General features: G+C 38.1%; 1 protein-coding gene across 1 annotated transcript in view; it reads left to right on the forward strand.

Moving 5' to 3' along the window:
* SGSM3 (small G protein signaling modulator 3) overlaps positions 1-15011 on the forward strand; it is an 88006-nt gene extending 72995 nt beyond the window's left edge. The window contains exons 21-23 of the mRNA XM_072421252.1: positions 1896-2018; positions 12750-12810; positions 14036-15011. Coding sequence (XP_072277353.1) covers positions 1896-2018; positions 12750-12810; positions 14036-14119 — 268 coding nt within the window. The 3' untranslated portion in view covers positions 14120-15011. The remainder of the gene's footprint in view (positions 1-1895; positions 2019-12749; positions 12811-14035) is intronic.
* Positions 15012-24767: the final 9756 nt, after the last annotated feature.

Here is a 24767-nt window from a genome sequence, read left to right on the forward strand (position 1 = left end):
GCCTGTTACCAATCCTAGGTGCCCAGCACTTATGGCCTGTTACCAATCCTAGGTGCCTAGCAGTTGCCAGAAGTCACTCAGAAGGGGTAAATATTTTTTGCTGCTAATATTAGCTAAGCCTAACTTGTTACACCACATTCATTATACTATTACACTACTACAAAGGATTACACTCTTAAAACTTAGAACACTAGTAAGTTGGGTCACAATACACAGCATAGGACAATTGTGGCAAAATACATAGAATAGAAAAATTGGATATACTAACATATATACTAACAAATAATTGGGAGAAGGTAGAACACTGAAACAATAAGAGGTTACTGGATACCCATGTCATAAACAACTGGCAGCACTAAATTTGGTGTGTTTTGCCACACCCCCTTTTTTAACACCCGGCAACAGCTTCCTACCACCCAGCTGAAAAAAATTTCTGGGGAGAACACTGATTATGTCATCATTAGAACATAAACTCTGCTCACTAAAAGCCCAGCACTTACCGCCTGTTACCAATCCTAGGTGCCTAGCAGTTGCCAGAAATAACTCAAAAGGGGTAAATGTTTTTTTCCGCTGATATGATCTAAGCCTAACTTGTTACACCATATTCATTATATTATTACACTACTACAAAGGAATACACTCTTAAAACTTAGAATACTAGGAAGTTGGGTCACAATACACGGCATAGGACTTTTGTGGGAAAATACATAGAATGGAAAAAATGGATATACTAATGGGGCAGGTATTACAAAGTTGGAACAAAGTATAGGGGTAAGGTAGAACACTGAAACAATGAGATTACTGGATACCCATGGCATAAAAGACTGGGAGCACTAAATTTGCTGTCTTTTGCCACACCCCCTTTTTGACCACCCGGTTACAGCTTCCCACAACCTGGCTGAAAAATAATTCTGGGGAGAACACTGTATAGTACTTCCTTTTCATACTCTGAATAAAAAGAAAAGTATGACTATTTAGGGCCTGAACGTTGTTTGTCATTGTAGATGGACCCTGCTGGGGTGCTTTTTTCCAACAGCTATAACTAGCTCAAATAAACCGGTTTATGGTCTCCAGAATCAGACACCCTTTTGTATCCAGATTCATTCTACCAACCCTATAAGTGAATTTTGGTTTTGATAGGATTAGGCTTCTATCCCCCACATCTCTAATACCAGCTTTGATTGTTGGTTCAGTTGCTCTTTGTCTGCTGAAAGATCTATAGTCAAAATATTGCCACCGTTCTTATAGATTAGTTGCATCATTGTTACTTCTAGAAATGGAATTGTTTTAAAAATATTTAAACTCAAGGGCTAAGCTACTATATTTACTATATTTATATACATACTATATAGATATATAGATGTATGTAAATAGTATAGGGTTGCTAATTGCACTGCAAACAAACCAGAAAGACTGTCAGTAACAGATGTAATGACTTTATGTGCTTTATAGTGCTTTATTTCTCGCTTGTACAACCATCTATCTGCACAGGATATGATCTAACCATGCAATAGGGCTGCTCCTGGCACTATTGTACTTTAAGGTTGTGTGTTTTGATATTGTCTTTCATTTGGACTTTTTTTTGGATGTTTCTAAGGTTAAAGACTTCCCTTTTTGTTTTTATTCTCACTGTAAAATCTTATTCCTGGAGTCCATTAAGGAACATAAGTCCCACCCCTATGTGTTAATGATTATGCGTTTGATACTCCTTTGTTATTACATAACTGAGGCATGCTGACTCAGTTTTGCCAGTGTCCAATCCTCCTCTAGGTTAAAGAAATACATTTTACACTAATGTCTTACAAACATTTATTTTTAATTGATAACTGCTTAACACTGGTTAAAAAACATTACATTTTGGAGAACATATTTTTTTTTCTTTTTTTAAAACTTAGTGAGCAGGTGATCCATCTGTGGCTTGAAGTGCTCTGCTCCAGCTTGCAAACAGTGGAGAAGTGGTATCAGCCATGGTCTTTCCTGAGGAGTCCCGGCTGGGTTCAAATCAAATGTGAGCTGAGGTGAGTTAATTAACCCCCCTAGCGTTCTAATTCTGTCAGTTTTTTGATGCAAAAAGTGATCCTATTTTTTTTGCATAGCAATTTTTGTTTATATTGTGGGCCTGTAATTCTTAGGATTAACTCCCGGGTATATTAATTATGTTTATTATATTAGAATCATAAATTATAATAGAATACATAATTATAAATCATTATTATAAAAAATAATGAAATATTAGACCAAAACAATGTAATTTATCAAAAAAAAAATTTTATCAAAAATTTCTTACTGAAATTTTCCAAACAAGGGTGCATAATTATTGATAAATAATATAAATTATATGCAGATTTTAGAAAAAAAAATTTACTTTTTTAGTAGACATCCCGGGTGTGGTAGATTTTGAAGCAGGGTGCCGCACAAAGCCCAACATCACAGTCAGGACAGTAGAAACTGGTTTCTTTGCGTTTCTTCCTTCCTCTGTCATCGGTCTTTGAGCAGCAAACCACGCACATCCTTGTAGGTGCCGCCTTTTTCTGGGTTGGTGGGATGTATTCAACAAAGTGACGACCGGTCAGGCGTTCTGGGTTGATAATGGTGGAAGCAAGACGTCCAGGTCTATTCATAGCCACTGATGATGTTTGGTGGTTCTTGACTATGGATTCAGAAACTTGCAAAATGAAGTCTGAATGATTCACAGGCCTCTGAATATTTTTTTTGTACAGAACGTAGGCATTCCATAGGCACTGTTTAACAAGATGCCTGAAAATTTTTTTGTAATACTTCCTTTGCTGTTTCCTCATCGCTGGGTAGAATGTCATGGCTTGATCAGCTCTGTCGACACCTCCCATGGTGTTGTAGTCAATCACCACCTGTGGCTTCATCACTTCTTTCCCACATTTTGTGTGTACCAGAAAGTTGGAAGGATCATGGACAGTACTCATCAGGCACACATCTTTTGTGTCACACCATCTCATGGCCATCATTTGCCTTTCTGCCAGGCAACAATTTCTCCTGTCTTCAGCTTCCCTTTTGCAAACAGTGCTGGCAGGTTGCGCCGGTTAGCCCTAACGGTTCCATACACATCTGTTATGTGTCGCAGAAGGAACTCACAAAGCTCAGGAGAGGTGTAGAAATTGTCAATTGTGACACAATAGCCCTTATCTAGCAATGGCTCAATGAGGGATAGCACTGAAGATGTGGCCAATCCATAATGGCTGTATCTGTGGTTGAACTGTGTCCCTTTTCCAGTGTACAGTACTGTATTCCATATGTAGCCAGATGAGGATTCGCACAGCATATAGGATTTTCACGCCAAATCGTGCCCTCTTTGACGCAATGTACTGCACCCAGCTGAGCCTCCCCTTTTAAGTCATTAAACTTTCGTCAATGCTGACATCTCTTTCAGGCACTAAGATTTGCTAGAAATTTTGTAGAATCATTTGAGACACTTTCCAAATTTTCTTGAGTTTTGGTGCAGGATGGGTAGTCTCATCACATTCTTCATTGTTTCTGGACCAGTACCACTTCTGCACAGGTTTGCCCACAACTCCCTGTAGGATCACCAAGCCCAAAAACAGCCAAATGTCATCCTTGGTCACATGTTCCCACTTTCTGCTTCTTGCAAACCTCAGGTGTGAAGCACCTTGTTGTTGTCCAGCGTACCTGCATAAAACAAAATAAAAAAATGTATTTTAGGATATGTTCTTTTATAGTGTCAAGGTAATAAGTTAGCAAACAGAGCAGCATATATTTGCATAAAAAAATTTAGCAAAAAATTTAAAAAAGTTAGCAAACACAAGAGCGGCTTACCTGTTTGTCTCCGCAACAATTTTTTCGATAATTTCATCGGTCAAAAACAACAGGTATGCCAAGGGATCGCCGCATTCAGCCTCAATTTTCATCCCAGGTGCGCCGGTAAATGGAAATCTTGGTCAATAGGACACAATGTGCGCACAGCACTGACCTCAAGTCCAGAATCGTCGCTCAGTTCACTTTCGCTGTCCGATGACAAATTTCCTGGAGAATAACTATTGCTCGATTCCACAAAGGACACCAAATCGCTATTGCTGCATTCAAATTCCTCCAAAACAGCGCTTGTGCCAGCGAGATGGCGTTTGGATGCGGTCTCCTGCAATAAGTCAGGAACAATCAAGGTCAAAGACAGTGATGAAATGATACATTCAGGAAGTGATCTAAAAGTCATCAAAAGGTCAGATCAAGGTCAGGGCTAATAGTGTGCAAAATGTAAATCAGGGCACTGGGCAATGATGCTTTGTGCACTACAATATGTACTTGTACTTTTATTTTATGTTTTTATGTGTTTTTGACTGTAAAATTTTTTTTAAAGCAGATTACATAGTAATCTGCTTTTAAATTTCCCGCCCCCAGAATTCTTCACTCCATCGCATCACCCGGAAGATGTCACACATCTTGCCGGGTAATGCGGTGGGGATGTCCCCGTCCTGCTCACTCTCTTGCTTGCATCACCCGGAGGCTGATCTCTGGGTGATGCGAGCAGCTGCAGTAGATGCAGGGGGTGCTGCCAGTGGGAAATCTCCGCTGGTATAACCCCCTGGTTTACTATTGGTGATCGCATCTGCAGTTAGATGTGATGCACCATGCAGAAATCCTGCATGGTGCATCGCATCTAATTGCAGATGCGTGCAGCGGGGTGCTGGGGACCCGGGCGGTATTTAAAAGCAGATTACTCAGTAATGTGCTTTTAAATTTCCCGCCCGGCCACATCCCCCGACGGAGAAGTTCAGCTTCCGTTTACCGCTTTTTGCATTGTTTTCCAACCCCAAGTCACACTCGGGATTACCGCTAGGAGGGTTAAATCACTCAGATACAGTGGTTGTCCTAATATATTTATATACTAGCTGATAACCTAGCGTTGCCTGGGTATTTATTTATTACAATCTTATATTATACAGGAAAAGGAATCAAATACATCTATAGTAATTTTCTTGTCTACTGTGTTGTTTCATTTTTATGCCTTTGATTGCACTCGGCCAATTGCCTTAAGTTTTCTTGAAGACATTATTACAGGCCAGAAATTTGTAAAAGCGTCCAAAAAAAAGTATGTAAAAATATAAGCAAAAGGCACACTGTCACTGAGCCATACATACATACATACATACATACATACATACATGCAAATATGCCTCTAACATATACCACAGCGCTGTACAAAGATCAGCGGTGCACTCATCAGCAATTTTGGATTAAATGTCTCAATGTGTTTCCTAGTGATAACACACACATACATACATACATCCATTCAAATATAGCTCTGTCATATAGCACAGTGCTGTACAAAGATGACCGGTGCACTTACATGAGTCTGTCATATGTACAGCACGTTTGGTTGAAATGTCTCCATGCGTTTTCAAGTGATTGTAGAACGTACACACACACATACATACATATATATATATATATATATATATATATATATATATATATATATATATATATATATATACATATACAATTTTATATATATAGGTTTATATAGCTCTGACATACCATAGTGCTGTACAATGAAACACTGAGCTAGACCCATCAGTCTTTGTACAGAGGAGCTGACACTCTAATGTCCCCCCAGAGTCACATACTATTATTATACATTTATATACTGTTGACATATACTACAGCACTGTACAAAGATCAGCGGTGTCATATGTCTAGCAAGTTTGATTTAAATGTCCATGCGTTTCCTAGTGATCACCAAATATAGTTCTGATCAGTGCTGTACAAAGATCAGCGGTGCACTCACATGAGTCAAGTCATATGAAAGAACCTGGTTTTCCTCCCAAAACATACACCCAAATGACCACACTCTTCTCCCAGGAGCCATTATAACCCCTTTCCTGCCTTTTTTTAAGGACACTGTCACAATACATACACACATATATACATTCAATTTGGTATATATAGATTAACATTGTGTTGTGGTAATATAATAACATAATGATCAGAATAGAATGCCTTTCATTATTCTCCATTTAGTGCATTTGGCATAAGGCTGATGAAGTTTTCAATTAGAAGACAAATAATAGTACTAAAATAAAACATAATTTTTATTTAGAGCAGTGTATGTCTATTCAAATTATTTTAATAAAATTTTTATATAGTTGGGTGGGATTAGAACCCTTTTAAAAATTGACCTTAAAGGCATATAGTTAAACAACATATACACTTTTAATAAACATAATAAAAAATAATTTATTTGAGATTACAATTAAAAAGTTGTTTTCATAAAATCTTTAGACTCATCGTTACAATTTCAAAATTGGTCTAGTGTGTCAATAAGCAAATTACAAATTAAATGTGTTTCATGGAAAGTGGTCCGCTTCATCAGGAACAAAGAACCTATAATCACAGAATAATTTTCAATTTGACATCTTTATAATCAATATAATTTACTAGATATATATATCACGTAACTACTTGTTACACTACGTGTATTTTTCTTTAGTGGCTCAATGCTTGAACACCCAGACCCATAGAACAATCCTTTTTTAGATTGTTAAATATGTAGGCCAGTAACACAGCAGGAGCAAGTAGGAGGACTTTATATCAAGAATATCAGCATAAATGATATAGTTATTAGTACCTCTACTATTTTTATTGTGGTATATCGCTATCATCACTCATTGTGCAAATAGTGCCCATTATCAATTATTTTAATTCCTCGACCACTAAATTATTTACTAATTAGTAATATAGGCTTCCTTAAAGCCTGTAATTAAATATTGCATTTTATCAAGGTGAATTGTGACATCAAATCCCTTTATTTCTCACATAGGTCCATCAATTACTGGCTTAATATTGCTTTTAAAAATGTATATAAGAAAGGGAGTTGTCATGAATATTTTTCATGAATACAAATTTCAGTGCATTCATACCCCATTTCCCTTATTAGAATCCCCATGGCATCCAATACTTTTATATCTCCCATAAATGCAATTCTACCAACATGTTTATGTGTCGGTCTACTATCCTTTTTATAAATTCCCCTTCCCTTGTAATTACTATTACATTAAAAAAAAAAATAAACAATATCCAAAGCCTTTTAGTACCTACTTTTCAGAAAGGTAAAGTCAAGTGTTACCTGGATTCCAATTTTCATACCCTTAACGCGGCTGTGGCGTTTTATCCTGAGCTTGCTACCTCTCCTCTGCTTTATGGAGCTACACACAAGACGGCCTCCCTCGTGGCGCGGGAAGCTCCTCCTAGTTCCGGGAGCTTCGTCAACCACGTCATGATAAGTAAAGTAAGTAAATACAATTTCATGTGGGTTTAGCAATAACGCCGGCAGTGCAGTAGGCGCCATGAGCGACTCACCTGATTGGAGTAACAGACACCCCATAGGGAGGTTGTCAGTCCATAAATACTCCGAGCAGATGGCTCAATTGAGAACCACAGCTCAATATTGTTGCTCCCGTATTCCCCTGGTGCATGATTAAAAACGCACGGGGGTTGGCGCCCCCTAACACTGCAAAGATCGCACCATTCTTGGGCTGTTCATCGTGGAGCCCCTAATTTCTTTTATTTTGGTTATTTACAAATTACACCAACAATCATTTATTCATAGGTATATACCTAATATATCATAAATAAAGTTCTTAAACATAATTACAAATTTGGCAGATAGGAACAATTTGTAAATAATACTTTGTTTTTACATCATAAAAAACTATATTGACAAACAATACATATATTAACCTTTCACATCTAGAAATGCTTAACATATCTAATATGATCAAACTCTTCTCATTGAAAGATTTTTTAATTCCATTTATTTACATATTGTTTACATATCTGCCGAAAAAAATGTTTGTTGAATATAAAAAAGGGTTTAATATTTATTATTTCATTTAAACCTGGGGGATATGTTGCTTTTAGTTCATAAATCCATCTAGTCTGTCTATTTAATAATTCCTTATCTATATCACCCCCTAAGGGAATTGGGTTTTGATGTGTGACACTTTTGTGTACACATGCTCATATATATACGTTAATTCAGTCAGTGTTTCTTCTTACCGACATAAAATCGGCCACAGTTACAAAAAGATAAATAACCCCCATAGTTTCACAAGTTACTTTATCTTTTACTTTAGGTCTCACCTTAATAGGAAATTGGAACATATATTCATAGGAGTAAATCCACCTGCACTGTCCACAATCCCCGCAGGCAAAAGTACCTACCTCTATTTCTGAATTGTCAGACTTCTCTACATTGTTAAAGTGACTATGTACTATTTGTCCCTTAGTGAAGGTGACTTTTTATTTACAAAATTCGGGTACATACCCACATGTTTACTCATCAGGTCTAGGTGTGCCTGTCTTTTGATAGGCCTTCTTAAGATTTTTTTTTCTGTATCCTCTCTCTAACAATATTTCACGTAGTCCCTGTGCTGCTGTTTCAAAGTCAGCTTCCTTGGAGCAATTTTTTTTTATCCTTAAATACTGCAAGTAGGGTATATTTTTTTCAAAGCTACAGGTTGCGCACGTCTTGCTTCCAGTATCGTGTAGCCCGCCGTTGGTTTTCTATATAAATTAGATGATAGTGTCCAATTTGGGTTAATACTAATCTCAAGATCCAAAAATGGGATTGTTCTATGGGTCTGGGTGTTCAAGCAGGGAGCCACTAAAGAAAAATGCATGTAAGTAGTTATGTGATTTTATATAAATAAATATATATATATATATATATATATATATATATATAGATTAGTCCAATGATTTTATGAAAAAATCTTTTTAGTTGTAATCTCAAATAAATTAATTTTTATTATGTTTATGAAATGTGTATGTTTATTTTATATGCCTTAAAAGTCCCAAATATCTATTTTTGTACCTTTCTAAAGATTTCTTATCGCGGTCACAATAATGGTTTCACCAGATAGGGAGTGAGCACATTTGTAACACAGACCATTTAGCTTTTCTTTAGGAAAACAGATTTGTTTTGTATTTGTGTTGCAGATTTATAGTTTATATTTTTTTTTGTCCATTGAGGGACACACAAAAGCAGGACAGTAATTTTGTCCTTGAAACCGAGGATCCTGACAATCTGGTGGACCCAGGAACCTTATCAGGTTGACATACTGGCATCAACCAGAGTCCTAAAGCTAACAAGGAAAAATTGCAGGGAAGAAACGGCATAGTTTAGGATGTCCTGACCCCATGCAACCCTTAGAACACCCACGCCTTCTGCTGGAGAATTTTTGTATGTGGAGACAAACTTATTTAGTTTCTTGTTGAAGCTGAAGCTTGGGGACCATTCCTCTGGATCTAGTCGCTAATAGCAGTAGCAGTTTTCCTGCCAATTTTCCACACCTGAGTTATATTGGCAAGCAATCCAATGACTCTCAAAAAGATGCAAGTTGCTCAAGCATCCTTAAGGGTAAAAAATGTACCTCACTCCGGAACATGGAGCTACACATTTATGCAGAGAATGGCTTGTCTGAGGATTTGGCAGACTGATTGGGAACCAGGCTTGAAAGGCCTTAACAAGAAATTTGAGGGATTAAGAAACAAAAAGGAATGTGTAAAAGTCAGACAGGAAATATTTTGCAGTCTTCCTCTGATCAAGATGGATGCTGTTTCCACTACTAGCATTCTTGATAATGGTTTCAAGAGTTTGTCTAAAAAGGCATTTCCCCTTGAAGGCCATGCAGATAAAATGTTTCTTACAGAAGGACTCAACAATCTAGCTCTTCAACCAATGTGCCCCACCCATTCGTAAAGAGCAATTAAAAGAAATCATGTTGGGTTTTTTTTGTTTTTTAAAGGGTCACCCTAAGGGAGACATCCAGAAGGGGACCCCCCCCCCCCAACCAACTGTCACCTCCCAGGGGGCCCTTGCGTCACACTGGGCATAGGACAATACAAGGATCCTTGGTCCAATGTAAAAATCTCAGTTGGTATTTTACAAATCATGCATTGTATACAAAAATAATTTACCCACAAATGCATTTAACCTCCTGGGCGGTTCATTTCTGTTTGGATTTATGACTAAAAGCGTTACTTTAATGAAAATTTATTTTACAGTATAATAGTATAAGTATAATAAAGATTGAAACACAAAATCATGTCAAAATAATAAATGTAGTAATATATGTAATAAACTTTGACATGATTTTGTGTTTCAAACTTTATTATACCCATACTATTATATTGTACTGTAAAATAAATTTTCATAAAAGACAATGTACCCTTTTTAAACGTCATCCGGGGACTGATCAGAGGAAGAGATCAGAGAGGATCAGACGGGCAGGACCAGGTAAGTCTTTATTTATAATTTTTTTCAGCTACCCGGAGTGTGGCTCAGGGTTGCTGCTATCAGCTGTTCTTTTTTTTTTTTTTTTTTTTTTTTGTTTTTTTTTACCCCAGGCCACACTCTGGGTAATTAAGGAGGTTGATCTTCAATTTACAGCAAGAAAAAAAAAAAAAAAAAACTATCATTCCTATAGTGGTATATTGAGTTTAATTTCTACAAAAAAGGCTGGAAACCTAAACATTTGTTCAAACCTGGAAATTTGGTAGCTTCCAATTTAAAGATCCACCTAGTTTCTTTCTGTAAGATTTTCTTGTCAATATCACCAACTCCTGGATATACCTTTTTTTAATTTACCTAAATTTAATTTTCTCCACACTAAATTTATGATCAACACTCGTGGAAATTCAGAGGGTTATAATTTTTCCACTACTAATGTTGTACAGATGCTCATAAATCCTTTTACAGAAACATCTTTTTGTCTTGCCGATATAAAATCAACCACATTTACAGAAAGCCATATATATGACCCCTTCGGTGTTACAGTCCACATAATCATTCATCCTTCTTTTAATTCTAACAGGTATTTGTAAATTATCAGTGACCCTATAAATCTATTTACAATAATTGCACTTTTTTCCTATGTTTTTCTTTATTCATGTTACAAAAGTGACTCTTTACCAATTTGTCCTTAAGGGAAGGCAACCATCTGAGGGTAAACTACGAGTGGGGGTCAACACAGATGACCCAATGGTGTTGGTGATATTGCAACAACTCAATGACTCTCTTTATGTCTGCATATTTTTCACAAATAGAAACTGAATGGCAAATTGGGACTGACCCAAATATATTGCTATTGGGAAGGAGGACACACTTTAAGCTCCGCTTTGATGAATAGTCGCCATTCACTTGAGTTATAAATTGGAATTCCTAATTCCTCTATTAAACCAGGTATGTTATGGCAATACACAAAGCCACTGTCAGTTCCACCGTACTGCAGAAATGCAATTTCTCTGGTTCAAAAGTATACTTTGGTTCCTTTTTCAAGTAAGTTTTTCCTTGCGCAGTCTTGATGCTAGGAGTTCTAAATCACTCAACTCATGCTGATCAAATCCCTTACGAACTGCGTCCTCTTCAAATTATTTATCATTTTGTCACCTAGTTCATTACCATAATCATGTTCTTCAAGTGAGGGTAGTGTAACGAAAACCGGCACTTCAATTTCATCTAAATTAGCTACTGTGAATATAGCTGATGGTAGACTTGGATACTCTGTTACATTTATTTTTCTTTGTATATCCTGAAGTTTTCGCTGCTGTTCGCCCTTTGACTGGGAATGGTGAAACTGCCACAGATATATCAAAATGAATCAGGGTTGTTTAGGCACTTACGATGAGAATCAGCAGAGCCAGACATGATCTGAAAGAAAGGAAATTTGTGTGTAAGTAGAAAAATAAATTTGGCTTATTCACTACGTAGAGCAGCGCTCAACCTCTGACAACACTACACTGTCTTGCGTGTAAATGAATAGCCTATACAAATACACGCTACAGTAATCGCATTAATATAAGTGGTAGAGAAAAAACCTGACGTGATAGAAGAAACCTAACTGCACTCTCATAATCAGCATACCTATTTTAGTGTAAAAAAAGTTTAAAAATTGAAGTCCAACAAAAAATGTGTTCAAAATAAGTTTCCCAGTGTTATCTATATCAGATGAGTCATATCAGATAATTATATCAGAAATTTAATTACCATGCTTTTTTTGGACAGTGGAAAAAAAAAAATAACAGTAACATAGTGTCTTGATATAAACTACCGTATTTTTCGCCGTATAAGACGCTCCGGAATATAAGACGCACCCAATTTTAAAGGAGGAAAATCTAGAAAAAAAGTTTCTGAAAGATTATTCCCCTTCTGATCACTCATGTGCCATTCATACCGGTATTCCCCTTCTGATCACTCATGTGCCATTCAAATTCCCTTTCTGATCACTCTGTACCTTTCAAATTCCCTTTCTGATCACTCTGTGTCATTCAAACTCCCCTTCTGATCACTCTGTGTCATTCAAATTCCCCTTCTGATCACTCTGTCCTTTTTTTCTATTGTACGGCAGTTAGGACAGGGAACAGCAGGTGGCGCTGTGCCGGCTTCTTTCGCTTTGCTTTACAGACAGGAGAAAACACGATGCTGGCAGAGGAGAGAAGAGAGACACGCTGCAGCCAGAGACACACGCAGGATCGGGTATCGGGTGAGTAATATTTTAATTATTTTTTTTAACACATTTGTCGTATAGGACGCACTAACTTTTCCTCCTAAGTTTTGGGGAAGAAAAAGTGCGTCTTATATGGCAAAAAATACGGTAAACCCAGGACTCCCAGTCCTGTATGTGTAGGTAAGCAGTGCTACCTATTTTAGGTGCTGTAAGCTCTGGAATTGTATGTATTCAGTTTTCATTTTTTCCTAGGGTCCTCTCAAAGTTTGCCTTCAGTTTGTCACCTGACTGGGAATTACCTGTGAAAAGAGAGGTAAATGTGTCTTTTTATATACTGTATCTTCTTTTATCTTGCATAGAGCTGTTACTTCTCCGTTAGTCTTGACAGATTAGTGAATTTATATTTTGTATATATCCATGTATAACTGAAAATTATTTTGGAAAAGGAATCTGTTTATTCTTGGGTCATTAAATCACTTTGACAGTTTGTGTACATTACATGAGGACAGAGTACCATTTACTTGTGGGCAATACAAATTTTGGAAAAGATTATTTTTTAGCAAATGACCCATCATAACCAAATCAAAAGTACAAGTATTTAAACCTGTGATTAAGGGAGATACAAAAGGACAAAACAGACTGAGCCCATGTAATTTTATATATTTTATCCCCCCCCCCCCCCCCCAATCCTCCCTAAATAACTATTTTAAAATGCAATTTGATCACGTTTTATTGCCCTTTTATTTGCCTTTCTGTTGATCGCTATTTTGAATGTTAGCGGTGGCAGCCTTTTTTCGTGCTATTAGGGAAATTAGAAAACTACTATTAGGGAAATTAGATTGATTATACTCCATTCAATCTAATTTCCCTAATAGTAGAAACCTTGGTTTATATTTGAGCATATACAGTAATTATATGCCTAGTTGGCATAGCATATGTCCAGGCTTTACAAAATAGCCTTTTCATCATTAATGTTGTTTTAGAACACTCTTTCCAACTATTTTATGGATTATTCCTCTTCACAGGTAACATAGTTTAACGTATGCCACATTACTTATAATTACCATTATAATAACCACGAAATCACCATTTTGAAACCCCTAATATCCATCAGTATGTTTTGTTTCCCACCTTAGGAGGGTATCCCTGATACTTATGGATATTAGGGGTACTTGGTTTTATGAAATCAATTTTTATATGTATTTTTTTAATTTTTAAACTGGTATTATTGTTAAATGGTGATTAACCCGAAAAAGAAAAGAAAAAATGTATGTCATTTTAGAACAGTTGTACTGTGATCAGGAATAAGTATATCTGCCGAATGAGACAGAGTTGTATTTGGTTGAAAATTCATTAGGGCAGATTGAACACTTTTGTGTTCCATGTGATACATGAACAGTTTTTTTTTTGCTTTTTTAATTTTAGGTTTAAATTGGGAGCCAACTTAATATTATTAGTAATAGCAAAGGAAATTTAAATTATACTACTAAATTCTGATGTACTACACACAATATGTATGACCTATTTATGCATTGCAGGAAAAGGAAAAAAAGCCACTGAAGGAAGGTGTGCAAGATATGTTGGTTAAACATCATCTTTTCAGCTGGGACATTGATGGTTGATGATACACCTCTTCTGCTGACTCTATGGATCTTCACTCCTGCCATGCACTTTCCTAATATAGTTCTACTGCCAAGAACTCTCACAAACTCATGTTAATACATTATGTTCTGGATTTACACTCCAGTTTGAATGTAGTATGGATGCTAGACCACTTAGAAACACCTGGAAGAGATTGTGTCAGATCTAAACATTTAGCTCCACATATATATATATATATATATATATATATATATATATATATATATATATATATATATATATATATATATATATATATATAATACACAAGTGTATATTTTGAGACAAATATGTAGGTTTTGCTTTTGTCAACACATTTCCCACCTTTTGCCATTTGCTTTCTCTACTGAACCACAGCACCTTCTACAATACATGGTCTTTGCGGGTGGAGTGTGTGTCTTTTTTTGACAAACATTGTGATGGTGTCCCTTTCAGGGATATTGTTGGTTGCTTTTGAAATTACCAAGCCATCTTTATTAAAGTGGTAAACAAAAAGGAAAGCCGATGATATGTGAGGTTTTTTTTTTTTTTTTTGGTACCACATGCCTTTAAAGCTATTGAAACAAGTGATGTTGTCATAAAAGCACTGTCAGATGCCTAAACAATATTTTTACCACAATCTCAACACACATTTATGAGCATATACTGTACATCTATGCTCTTAGAAGATACTTCCAACAACAATCCTATCTTGGAGAAGTGTAGCTGGACAATGCTATGAATGTGAAGTCTTTTGAGGTTGTTGGGTGCCTGCATACATTTGGTTCTCATATACACTTAGTTATCATTAAAAAAAATGTTAAATCAATCATTCCTTTCTGTCCAGCCTAAATACTTGGTAATAAAAAGTTAGTTCTTTCAAAGTGTTCCTTATTAGTTGGTACACAGATGTTTTTTGTCTTATTAATTGTTGTTATTAGGTATTGGGGACACAAATTGCAGTATCTCCCCACCATATTTCCAAAGCTAGTGATTGTCTGGTCTGTAAATTGACAAACAAGTATATAATCCATTGACAAACACGAAAATAATCCATTATTATACTGGTTATATGTCTATCTCTAATACTGATTACACTGGTCAACAAACATTTTTTTGCTAAACATAATAGTCATTTTAGGTTGTTTAATGCACATATTATATTTATATGGTATTGGTTTTGTTAGACTGGCTCTTGTTTTTGAAATAATGACCTCAATAATAACTTCATTGAAAACTAATGAAACATGAAAATTAAGCAAAATTTAACTAGATATGCCTACCTATACAAAATTAAATTGTTGAAATAATGTCAATACATTCTATATATTTACAGAACTAATCACAAAGAATTGAATAAACTCAGTTTGTATGATTTCCTTTTATGCTGATGATCAGGACAATCACTGCTCCAGCAATTAGTCTGCTATCATTTGTCTATCCCATCTGCCCTAATACTATTATATCCTGATGGAACCTCTCCTCTTGTCCCTCACTGAAATTGCCAAGGTTTTCTGGAAATGTTTGCAAATGGCTATGAAGATAATGTACCTTTATGCTCATAGTGGAACCCAAATTTTTAAGATTGAGCATATACAGTAATTAAAACTTGCTCTTAAGTTTAAGAGCAACTTTTGTACCAGTTCTTCAAAATTTTGTGATTTATGGTTACCCAAAAAGTTCCTGACAACCATGACATAGCTGTGCCAGGCAGAAGCTTCAGTATCAGTCATGTAACTTGTGAAATTTGAATCATTTATCAGTTTTTGAATCTGGGATCCAAAGATTCCTGCTTTTCATTTTTCAGTAGTTAATCAAGGGAAGAACCTACAAATCTACTTGAAGCAATCACCGTCCTTGTTCAGAGCTTATTGCTTCATTACAAATTGCTTTATTAATCCCATCTTTGTGTAGTGGAGGAAGAATAATTTTTTTTTTTTACACAATCACTTAATTTCAGAGGCTCAAAAGTAATTGGACAAACTCCAAAAGCTGAAAATAAAATGTTCATTTCTAATACTTGGTTGAAAACCTTTGATGGCAATGACCGTCATGGACATCACCAGATGCTGTTTCCTCCTTTTTTGTGCTCTGCCAGGACTTTATTGCAGCGGCTTTCAGTTGCCGTTTGTTTGTGGGCCTTTCTACCCGAAGTTTAGTCTTCAACAAGTGAAATGCATTGGGTTCAGATCAGGTGACTTGACCATTCAAGAATATTCCACCTCTTGCTTTAATAAACTCCTGGGTTGCTTTGGCTGTTTTGGGTCATTGTCCATCTGTAATATGAAATGCCTCCCAAACAATTTGACTGCATTTAGCTGGATTTGAGCAGACCGTATGTCTCTGAACACCTTAGAATTCATTTGCCCGCCAGTGCCACTGGCAGCCATGCACGCCCAAGCCATCACACTGCCTCAGCCATGTTTTACAGATGATGTGGTATGCTTTGGATCATGAGCTGTTCCACGCCTTCTCCATACTTTTTTCTTGCCATCATTCTGGTAAAGGTTGATCTTGGTTTCATCTGTCCAAAGAATGTTTTTACAGAACTTATTTTTATCTTGGCAAAGTCCAATATACCCTTTCTATTGTTGAGGCTTATGAGTGGCTTGCACTGCGCACCCTCTGTATTTACTTTCATGCAGTCTTCTCTTTATGGTAGATTTGGATATCAATATGCCTACTTCCTGGAGTGTTGTTCATTTGGTTGGCTGTTGTGAAGGGGTTTCTCTTCACCACCGAAATGATTCTGCGATCATCCACCACTGTTGTTTTCCGTGGACGTCCAGATCTTTTGGCGTTTACCAGTGATTTGTTCTTTCTCATGATGTACCAAATTGTAGATTTTACCACTCCCAATGTTGTAGCAATTTCTTGGATGAGTTTTTTTCTTTTTTTTTGTAGCCCAAGGATGGCTTGTTTCACCTGCCTGGAGAGCTCCTTTGACTGCATGTTGTCTTTTCACAGCAAAATCCTTCACATACAAGCCCCCCAAAATCAACTCAGGGCCTTTTATCTGCTTAATTGATAATGACATAACAAAGGACTTCCCCACACCAGCCCATGATATAGCTGAGTCAATTGTCCAATTACTTTTGAGCCCCTGAAATAAAGTGTTTAAAAAAAAAAAAGGCTTTAGTTCCTCACATTGTTTTGCAATCTTTTATTCAACCCACTGAATTAAAGCTGAAAGTCTGGCGTTCAACTGCATCTGAGTTGTTTCATTTAAAATTAATTGTGGTAAAGTACAGAACCAAGATTAGAAAAAAGTTGTCACTGTCCAAATATTTATGGACCTAACTGTATATTCATAGTTATATAGTTAGGTTGAAAAAAAAGATGTCCATCTAGTTCAACCACCAGAGAAATTAAACAGGAAGAGCTGACCTTCCTTTTCTTGGAGCCCCTACCACTCCCTCTAACTACAGTAACCCAGCTCCCTACATGTTCATCCTGATTAACCTCTCCACCCTCCACATCTAAGCCATTACCTACCTGCTCAGTGAGCAGGAGGCCCGTCTCAAGGTGATCCAGTGATTTTAGTGTTGCAATGTGCTTCTATAGATCTCTAATAGGCGACTTGCTCACATCTGTCACAGCGGTATTCACCTAGGAGCTGTTGCTCCAGGGGAAAGCAAAAAAGAACCCCTAGAACAATTTGCTCCCATGGGAAAAAAAAATTCTTCAGGAAATCCTTCCTGATTCCCCAAGGCAATTGGATGTTCCCTGGATCAAAAGTCTCTGTTAGCTTTACTTTAACCCCTTTAGCGGTAATCCAAAGTGTGACTCGTGGGTCGCTTTAAGATAAGAAAAACCCCACTTACCTTGCTCAGTTGTTGTGCCATGTTGTCCTTCTGGTCCCTGCAGGTCTTGGGGACACGTCTTCCTCTGATCTCCAGGTGCGAAGTGAAGAGCCGAGATCTACAGGGTTTCCTGTGACGTTGGTGCAGGCACCACTTCGTGCTGGCGGAACAGCGGGTAATTCAAATAATTTTGTATTGGATTAAAAAAAAAATAGCTGTATTGAGTCCAATACAAAGTAATCTTCATATAATATAAATATATATATATAATTTTATGACATATACATGCTATTGTACACTTATATATTACATTTTTAACTTTTTTTAAGTTTAATATTAAATTAAATACATTTATTAACTATTGGGCATATTTTGGAGAGTTATGCCTAAGAATTATAGCCTACAATGTAAAACAAATTTCCATGCCAAAAAATTATAACGCTTTTTGCATGAAAATGTGGACAGAATTAGACCACTAGGGGAGTTAAAACTTTATTACTCAGTTTTATTCTGAGCTTTTAGAAATACATCCAGCTCTTTAATAAAACAATATATAGAACATGCTAAAACTGTTTATTCCTGTTCCTCATTTTTACAGACCTTACTGTGAAGAATCCCTTCCCTATCTAAAATAGTGGCAATGGAGAGCCAGTCAGATTTTTGCTTTTGGTGCCCTGTAAAAATGCCTGTGGTCTGAACTAGTAAATCTATAAACAAAGTTTTTGGGGATCAAGAATGACTAATTAAGTAAGTTATTGGAAAGAGGAGAGCACAAAAAGCAAAGGAGACAGTTGAATTTTTTTTCAGTCTTCTGAGAATTATGTGAAATTTGGTTGGTTACTTTACTATACTGTATTTTTTTAAAGCCTGCATCATCTACAGCTATGAAATATTAATTTATCATAATACTTGTATTATTTAAAGCAAATATTTGTCTATAAAGAAAAAAGGTATTACCATAATTTTCCTTTCCTAATAAGCTCCATGTCTGCACAAGTTGGGTTGCTCAGGACCTAACTAGATTAATTCAAAGTGGTCCATACGCCTACTGTTTCATAACTAGCCCCCCTCAAGAAAAGGAGGGTGGGTGTGCTGACATGGAGCTTATCTAGAAAGGACAATTAAGGTAAGTTATACATTAGCTGTTTTTTAACTGCTCCATGTCAGCACACGATGGGTAATAACTAGCACACCATGGAGGGAAGTTCACAATTACTTAAAACTCATAAAGAAACCAGTAGTTGGACCTCTTTTTGAGATAAACCAACATCAGTTATGGCTGGCAGTTCAGTACAGTAATGACATAATGTGTGCGCAGGAGACTAGACTTCCACCTAATGACACTTAAATAGCTGCTGCGCAGGTAGAGGACATGCTATGACTGAGCAGTGACCCCTAACAAGATTTCAAACCATTTGTCTGATTATCTATGCAGATGATTTGGACAATCTGGAGCCACCCAAGCCTTCTTATTCTTTGGTAGCCCCCAAGGGATAAAAAAAGAGCTGTTCTGAATGACATAGAGTAGGGGCCCAGGTATTCTTGGATAGTACAGCTGATGTAAAGTTTGCTAGTCTTTTGACCATCTACTGGAAGAAAGTGGGGAGTAACCTTCAAACTGAGGCCAAGCATGTGCAACATAACTGCTTGATCTGGAAAGAAAGGTGGTAGAAGGCTCCTAGGCACCCAAGATAAAACTCCACTGGCCACAATTAGAGCCATGAAAAGGGCTTCAGCAACAACTGGTCTAGAGATCTTGACCCTTGTTTGAATGTGACAATATATGAGCAAAATCAAGCACGAGATAGGTCACTTTCCAGTGATCTAGCTTTCTGGGGCATTCATTCCCTGCAATTGCCACAAGGAATTTAACAAAGGTGTTGAGTGACAGTCAATAACCAGTGAACAATGAGACATCTGCACCCTGACCTTTACGTGTAATGAACCCAAGTCCTACACCTAGTTCCGGAGTAAGTTACATTTGTGGGAACATTGCTCCAATAGCAAAGCCTATGGTATTAGGCAACCACGATGACCCTATAAATAACATGCCACATTATGAGCAACTGCTGTGGATGATTTTTGTTGCAGTAACACATAGGTTTATCTGGAATTATAAAGGGATGGTAAATCCAAAAAGAAGGTCCCACAGAGTTCAGAACTCTGATTGCTGGATTTAGAGTCCAGAGTGCTAGCCATTACATCATGTATCCCCTACTAGCAAGGTGAGAGCAGAGCCTTGAATTACTGCAAAACCTCAATATAGATATTGGTAATAGTTTTCCTGGCTTTCATGTGGATTCTAACCACTCAGGACCCCAGGTGCTGCTTTTTTTGGACACAATGGGATCTTGTGAGATGAGCCCAAACACTCCATTCCCTTAGACCAGGGGTCTGCAACCTGCGGCTCTTCAGCCTCCTTGTTGTGGCTCCCTTCGGCTACAGCGGGGAGATCTCTGATGGGGCATCCCCTTCCTCCCAAGCCACTGCAGAGGAGGGTGATTCCCTATCCTGTGCACTAATGAAAAAAATCTACCAGTGAAAAAAAAATCTACCACGGGGCGTGTACAAATGGGTGTGTACAATGACATCCCCCTCCTTTGAACCCCAATTCCTCTGGAATGGGGAGATGTACAAAACCAAAAATGTAGGTGCAAGTGGGGGACACCTGTGACTAACACCCCCTAAAATTTAATTGTTAGGCTATCATCAGAACATAAAGAACTCTGCCCATCAAAAAAATCTACCATTACACATTGCTGGAGGCACCTGAACCCCAATTTCTTTGGAACAGGAAGGGGGTACAGGTGAACAAAATTAGAGGTGCAAGTGGGGGACACCTGTGGCTAACACCTCCTAAAAACTCCACCAATCAAAAAACCCCTACCCTGTTACACATTGTTGGAGGCTTCTAGCACCTAAACCCCAAATTATCTGGAAACGGGGGTACAGGTAAAAAAAATTTGAGGTGCAAGTACGGGACACCTGTGGCTAACACCTCCTAAAAATTCATAAAAACCCTGCCTATCAAAAAAATCTACCCTGTTACACATTGCTGGAAGCATCTAGCATATGAACCCCAATTTCTCTGGAATGGGGGGGAAGGCGGTACAGGTGACCAAAATAGAGGTGCAAGTGGGGGACACTTATGGCTAACACCGCCTACACAATTGAATGGCTAAGGCATCGTCAGAAAATAAAGAACTCTGCCCATCAAAATAATCTACCCTGTTACACATTGATGGAGGCTTCTAGCACCTGAACCCCAATTACTCAAGATTGGGGGGTACAGGTGAACAAAATAAAGCTGCAAATGAGGGACACCTGTGGCTAACACCCCTTAAAATTTCATCGCTAAGGCATCGTCAGAACATAAAGAACTCTGCCCATCAAAAAAATCTACCCTGTTACGTTAGAAGCCTCCAGCTTCTAATGTAACAGAATGATACGTTAGAAGGTGGAGGCTTCTAGGGGCATAGTTCAGTGTTTAATTTATTTCAAAGTAGGCCTACACATGCACACTTGTTGTAACAGGTAAAATTAAAAAAATATTAAAACTTTTAAAAGTTTATAAACTGTGTTATGTTTTGCGGCTCCAGACTATTTTTCTTTAGTGGAAGAGGAGGCAAAATGGCTCTTTTGGTAGTAAAGGTTGCTGACCCCTGCCTTAGACGCATGCACCACAACCATCTGAGCCATTTGAGGATGATTGCTATTAAAGTCAGCTACTTTGAGAAACACTTCAGGAACATGTGAACCAAAAGCACAAGGGAAAACACAGACCTCAGGGCTTGCTGCCAAAGAAAACCTTGAGAGGAAGTTCCCCATTTTGTGGTTTGTCAAGGCTATAACAGGTCTACTAGGACCACTAAGAAGGACCCCTAGCCCAAAGTCGATGCATTACTGACCTTGTACTTTTTTTTTGTTTTTACAATTTTTTTTTGTCAGACATTTAAAAAAAATGCACCATAGCAAAAAAAAAAAAGGAAGGCAGTGTTTAACCATCTACATCAGTGTAGGATGGAATATGCCAAATAATGTAAGCCTGGAAAAGGGTGATCCAAATAAGTGCAGATATATGAGATACACTCAATTGCCACATCTTGCTTAATAATAGGTATGAGCGAGAAGGCCTCTGACAGTCTTGTGAAAAGTTCCTCGAACTTCCGGTGGGTTCGCAAATTCCATTAAAGTCAATAGGCCAACTTAAACATTAAAAGCAAAGCCCCGTATACAAGTTAGAAGCACCAAATTTGCTTGGTAAGTGTAGGAGAACAGTGGCAACAAGGAAATACAAGAGTTCCAAAAGACCTTGTGGTTTTCCAGAAAATGGCAGGTGGGCCCTGAGGCAGAGCAAGGACAGCATTAGTAACCGGCTTCTAGAGCTTGGTACTGGGCAGGCGCCAGCAGTAACAGCAGGAGGAGGAGGCAGTGGGCAATGACACGGAGCATGGACAGCATTAGAGCTGGGTACTGGGCAGATGGCAGCAGTAAGAGCATGAGGTAAAGGCGGTGGGCCCTGAGACGGAGCGTGGAGAGCATTGATAACTGGCATCTACAGCTGGGTACTGGGCAGGCGGCAGCAATAACAGCAGGAGGAGGAGGCGGTGAGCCCTGAGACGGAGCAAGGATGGCATTAGAGGTTGAGGCCTTCACTTATAAGAACAGTGTAGAAGCTGTAGCTAATAGAGACATTGCTGTGTAGGTGACTGTCTTTTCCTATCTGCAACTTTGTAAAATGCAAATAAAGTTGTGCAAGTGTTTCCTGCCCCTGATAGAGGCCTTAGAAAACCCAAAAAGATATAGGAAAATGCAGGAAGTATAGGGGCGGCATTGGTAACTGGCATCCAGAGCTGGGCACTGGGCAGCAGTAACAGCAGGAGGAAGAGGCGGTGGACCCTGAGACAGCATTGGTAACTGGCATCCAGAGCTGGTTACTGGGCAGGCGGCAGCAGCAACAGCAGGAGTAGGCGGTGGGCCCTGAGTCGGAGAGTGGACGGCGTTGGTAACTGGCATCTAGAGCTGGGTGTAGTGCATTGTCAATGACACCCAGAAGTGTGTAATACAATTTTTGTGAATAGAGTACTGGGCAGGCGGCAACAGCATCAGGAGGAGGCGGTGGGCCCTGAGACTGAGCGTGGAGTGCATTGGTAACTGACATCTAGAACTGAGTGTAGTGCATCGTCAATGACACCTAGAAATGTCTAATACAATTTTTGTGAATAGAGTACTGACAGCAGCAACAACTGCAGGAGGAGACGGTGGGCCCCGAGACGGAGCATGGACAGCATTGGTAACTGGTATCTAGAGCTGGGTGTAGTGTATCGTCAATGCCAACCCAAAGTGTGTAAGGTAAATATTGGAAATTTGTGAATAAGGGCCAGACCAAGATGTTTTGTGCGCCATCAGGCTGTGGCCTGTGGTGCCGGAACCGTTAGGAAGGTAGAGTTTGCATCATGAAGTGGATGACATAAATCCCAACCCTCAATCTTACAATACTTAGGTACCATTACCTTTGCCTAATTGTTCAGCTATCAGTGTAGCAGTACTGGGGCTTTTTGTCTTCAGTTTGTTGGCCTCCCGGAAGCAGCAGAAATGTAAAGTAAATTGCTAGCTGGCCATTATTTATAATTTTTAGAGACTCTTTAGTCACTGGCAAGGTACCGAATGAATTGGCGTAAGGCCAATGTGGTTCTTATCTTCAAAAAGGGAGCAAAGTCATTACCAGGTAACTACAGACCCGTTAGTTTAACCTCCATAGTTGGAAAGGTCTTAGGAGAGTTTGATAAAGAGCCATATAGAGGAGTTTTTGCTAGAAAATAATTAATATTATAAGTGATAGTCAGCATTGCTTCAAGAAAGAAGTTGTCAAACAAATTTACTCTCTTTTTATGAGGAAATAAGTAAACAGGTAGACAGTGGAATAGCAGTTGATATAGTTTACTTGGACTTTGCTAAACCATTTGACACTGTACCCCACAGACGGTTAATATGCAAGTTAGGGTCGATAGGCTTAGAAAAGTCAATCTGTAAATGAACTGGCTTAAAGATTGCATCCAGAGGGTTGTGATTAATGATTCATACTCTGAATGGTCTAAGGTTATTAGTGGTGTACCTCAGGGTTCAGTGTTGGGACCTTTACTGTTTAACATTATTATAAGTGATATAGCATTTGGGATTAAAAGTACCATTTCTGTGTTTGCATGTACTGGAATTATGTCCATACAGGATGTCTATAATCTACAAGCAGACCTGGATGTACTCTTTGATTGGGCAGCCAAGTGGCAAATGACATTTAATATAGATAAATATAAAATTATGCACTTGGCGGCTAACAACATGCATGCTTCATACTGTCTAGGGACAATACATTTGGGGGAGTCAGAAATGAAAACGGATCTGGGGGTTCTAGTAGATCATGAATTTAAAAACAGCATGCAAAGCCAAACTGCACTATCTAAAGCTAGCAAAGTACTTTCTTGTATTAAAGGAGGAATAGACTGCAGAGATGGAGACATAATCCTGCACCTGTGTCCAGTTGTGGACACCAGTTCACAAAAAGGACATTGTGGAATAATAGAGAGTGCAGAGAAAGGAAACTAAATTGATAAAAGGAATGGATGAGTTAAGTTATGAGGAGAGATTAGCTGAACTGAATCTATTCCCCCTTGAGAAGAGACATTTAAGGGGGGATATGATCACCCTGTATCAATATATAAACTGTCCATATAGAGAACTCTTCCCCATTATTCAGTTTAAGATCGATACAAAGAACAAGAGGGCACTCTTTGCATCCAGAGGAAAAGAAGTTTAAGCTCCGGATAAGGAAGGGATTCTTCACTGTAAG

Source organism: Pyxicephalus adspersus, chromosome 8 (genome assembly GCF_032062135.1).
Source record: "Pyxicephalus adspersus chromosome 8, UCB_Pads_2.0, whole genome shotgun sequence".
NCBI lineage: Eukaryota > Metazoa > Chordata > Amphibia > Anura > Pyxicephalidae > Pyxicephalus > Pyxicephalus adspersus.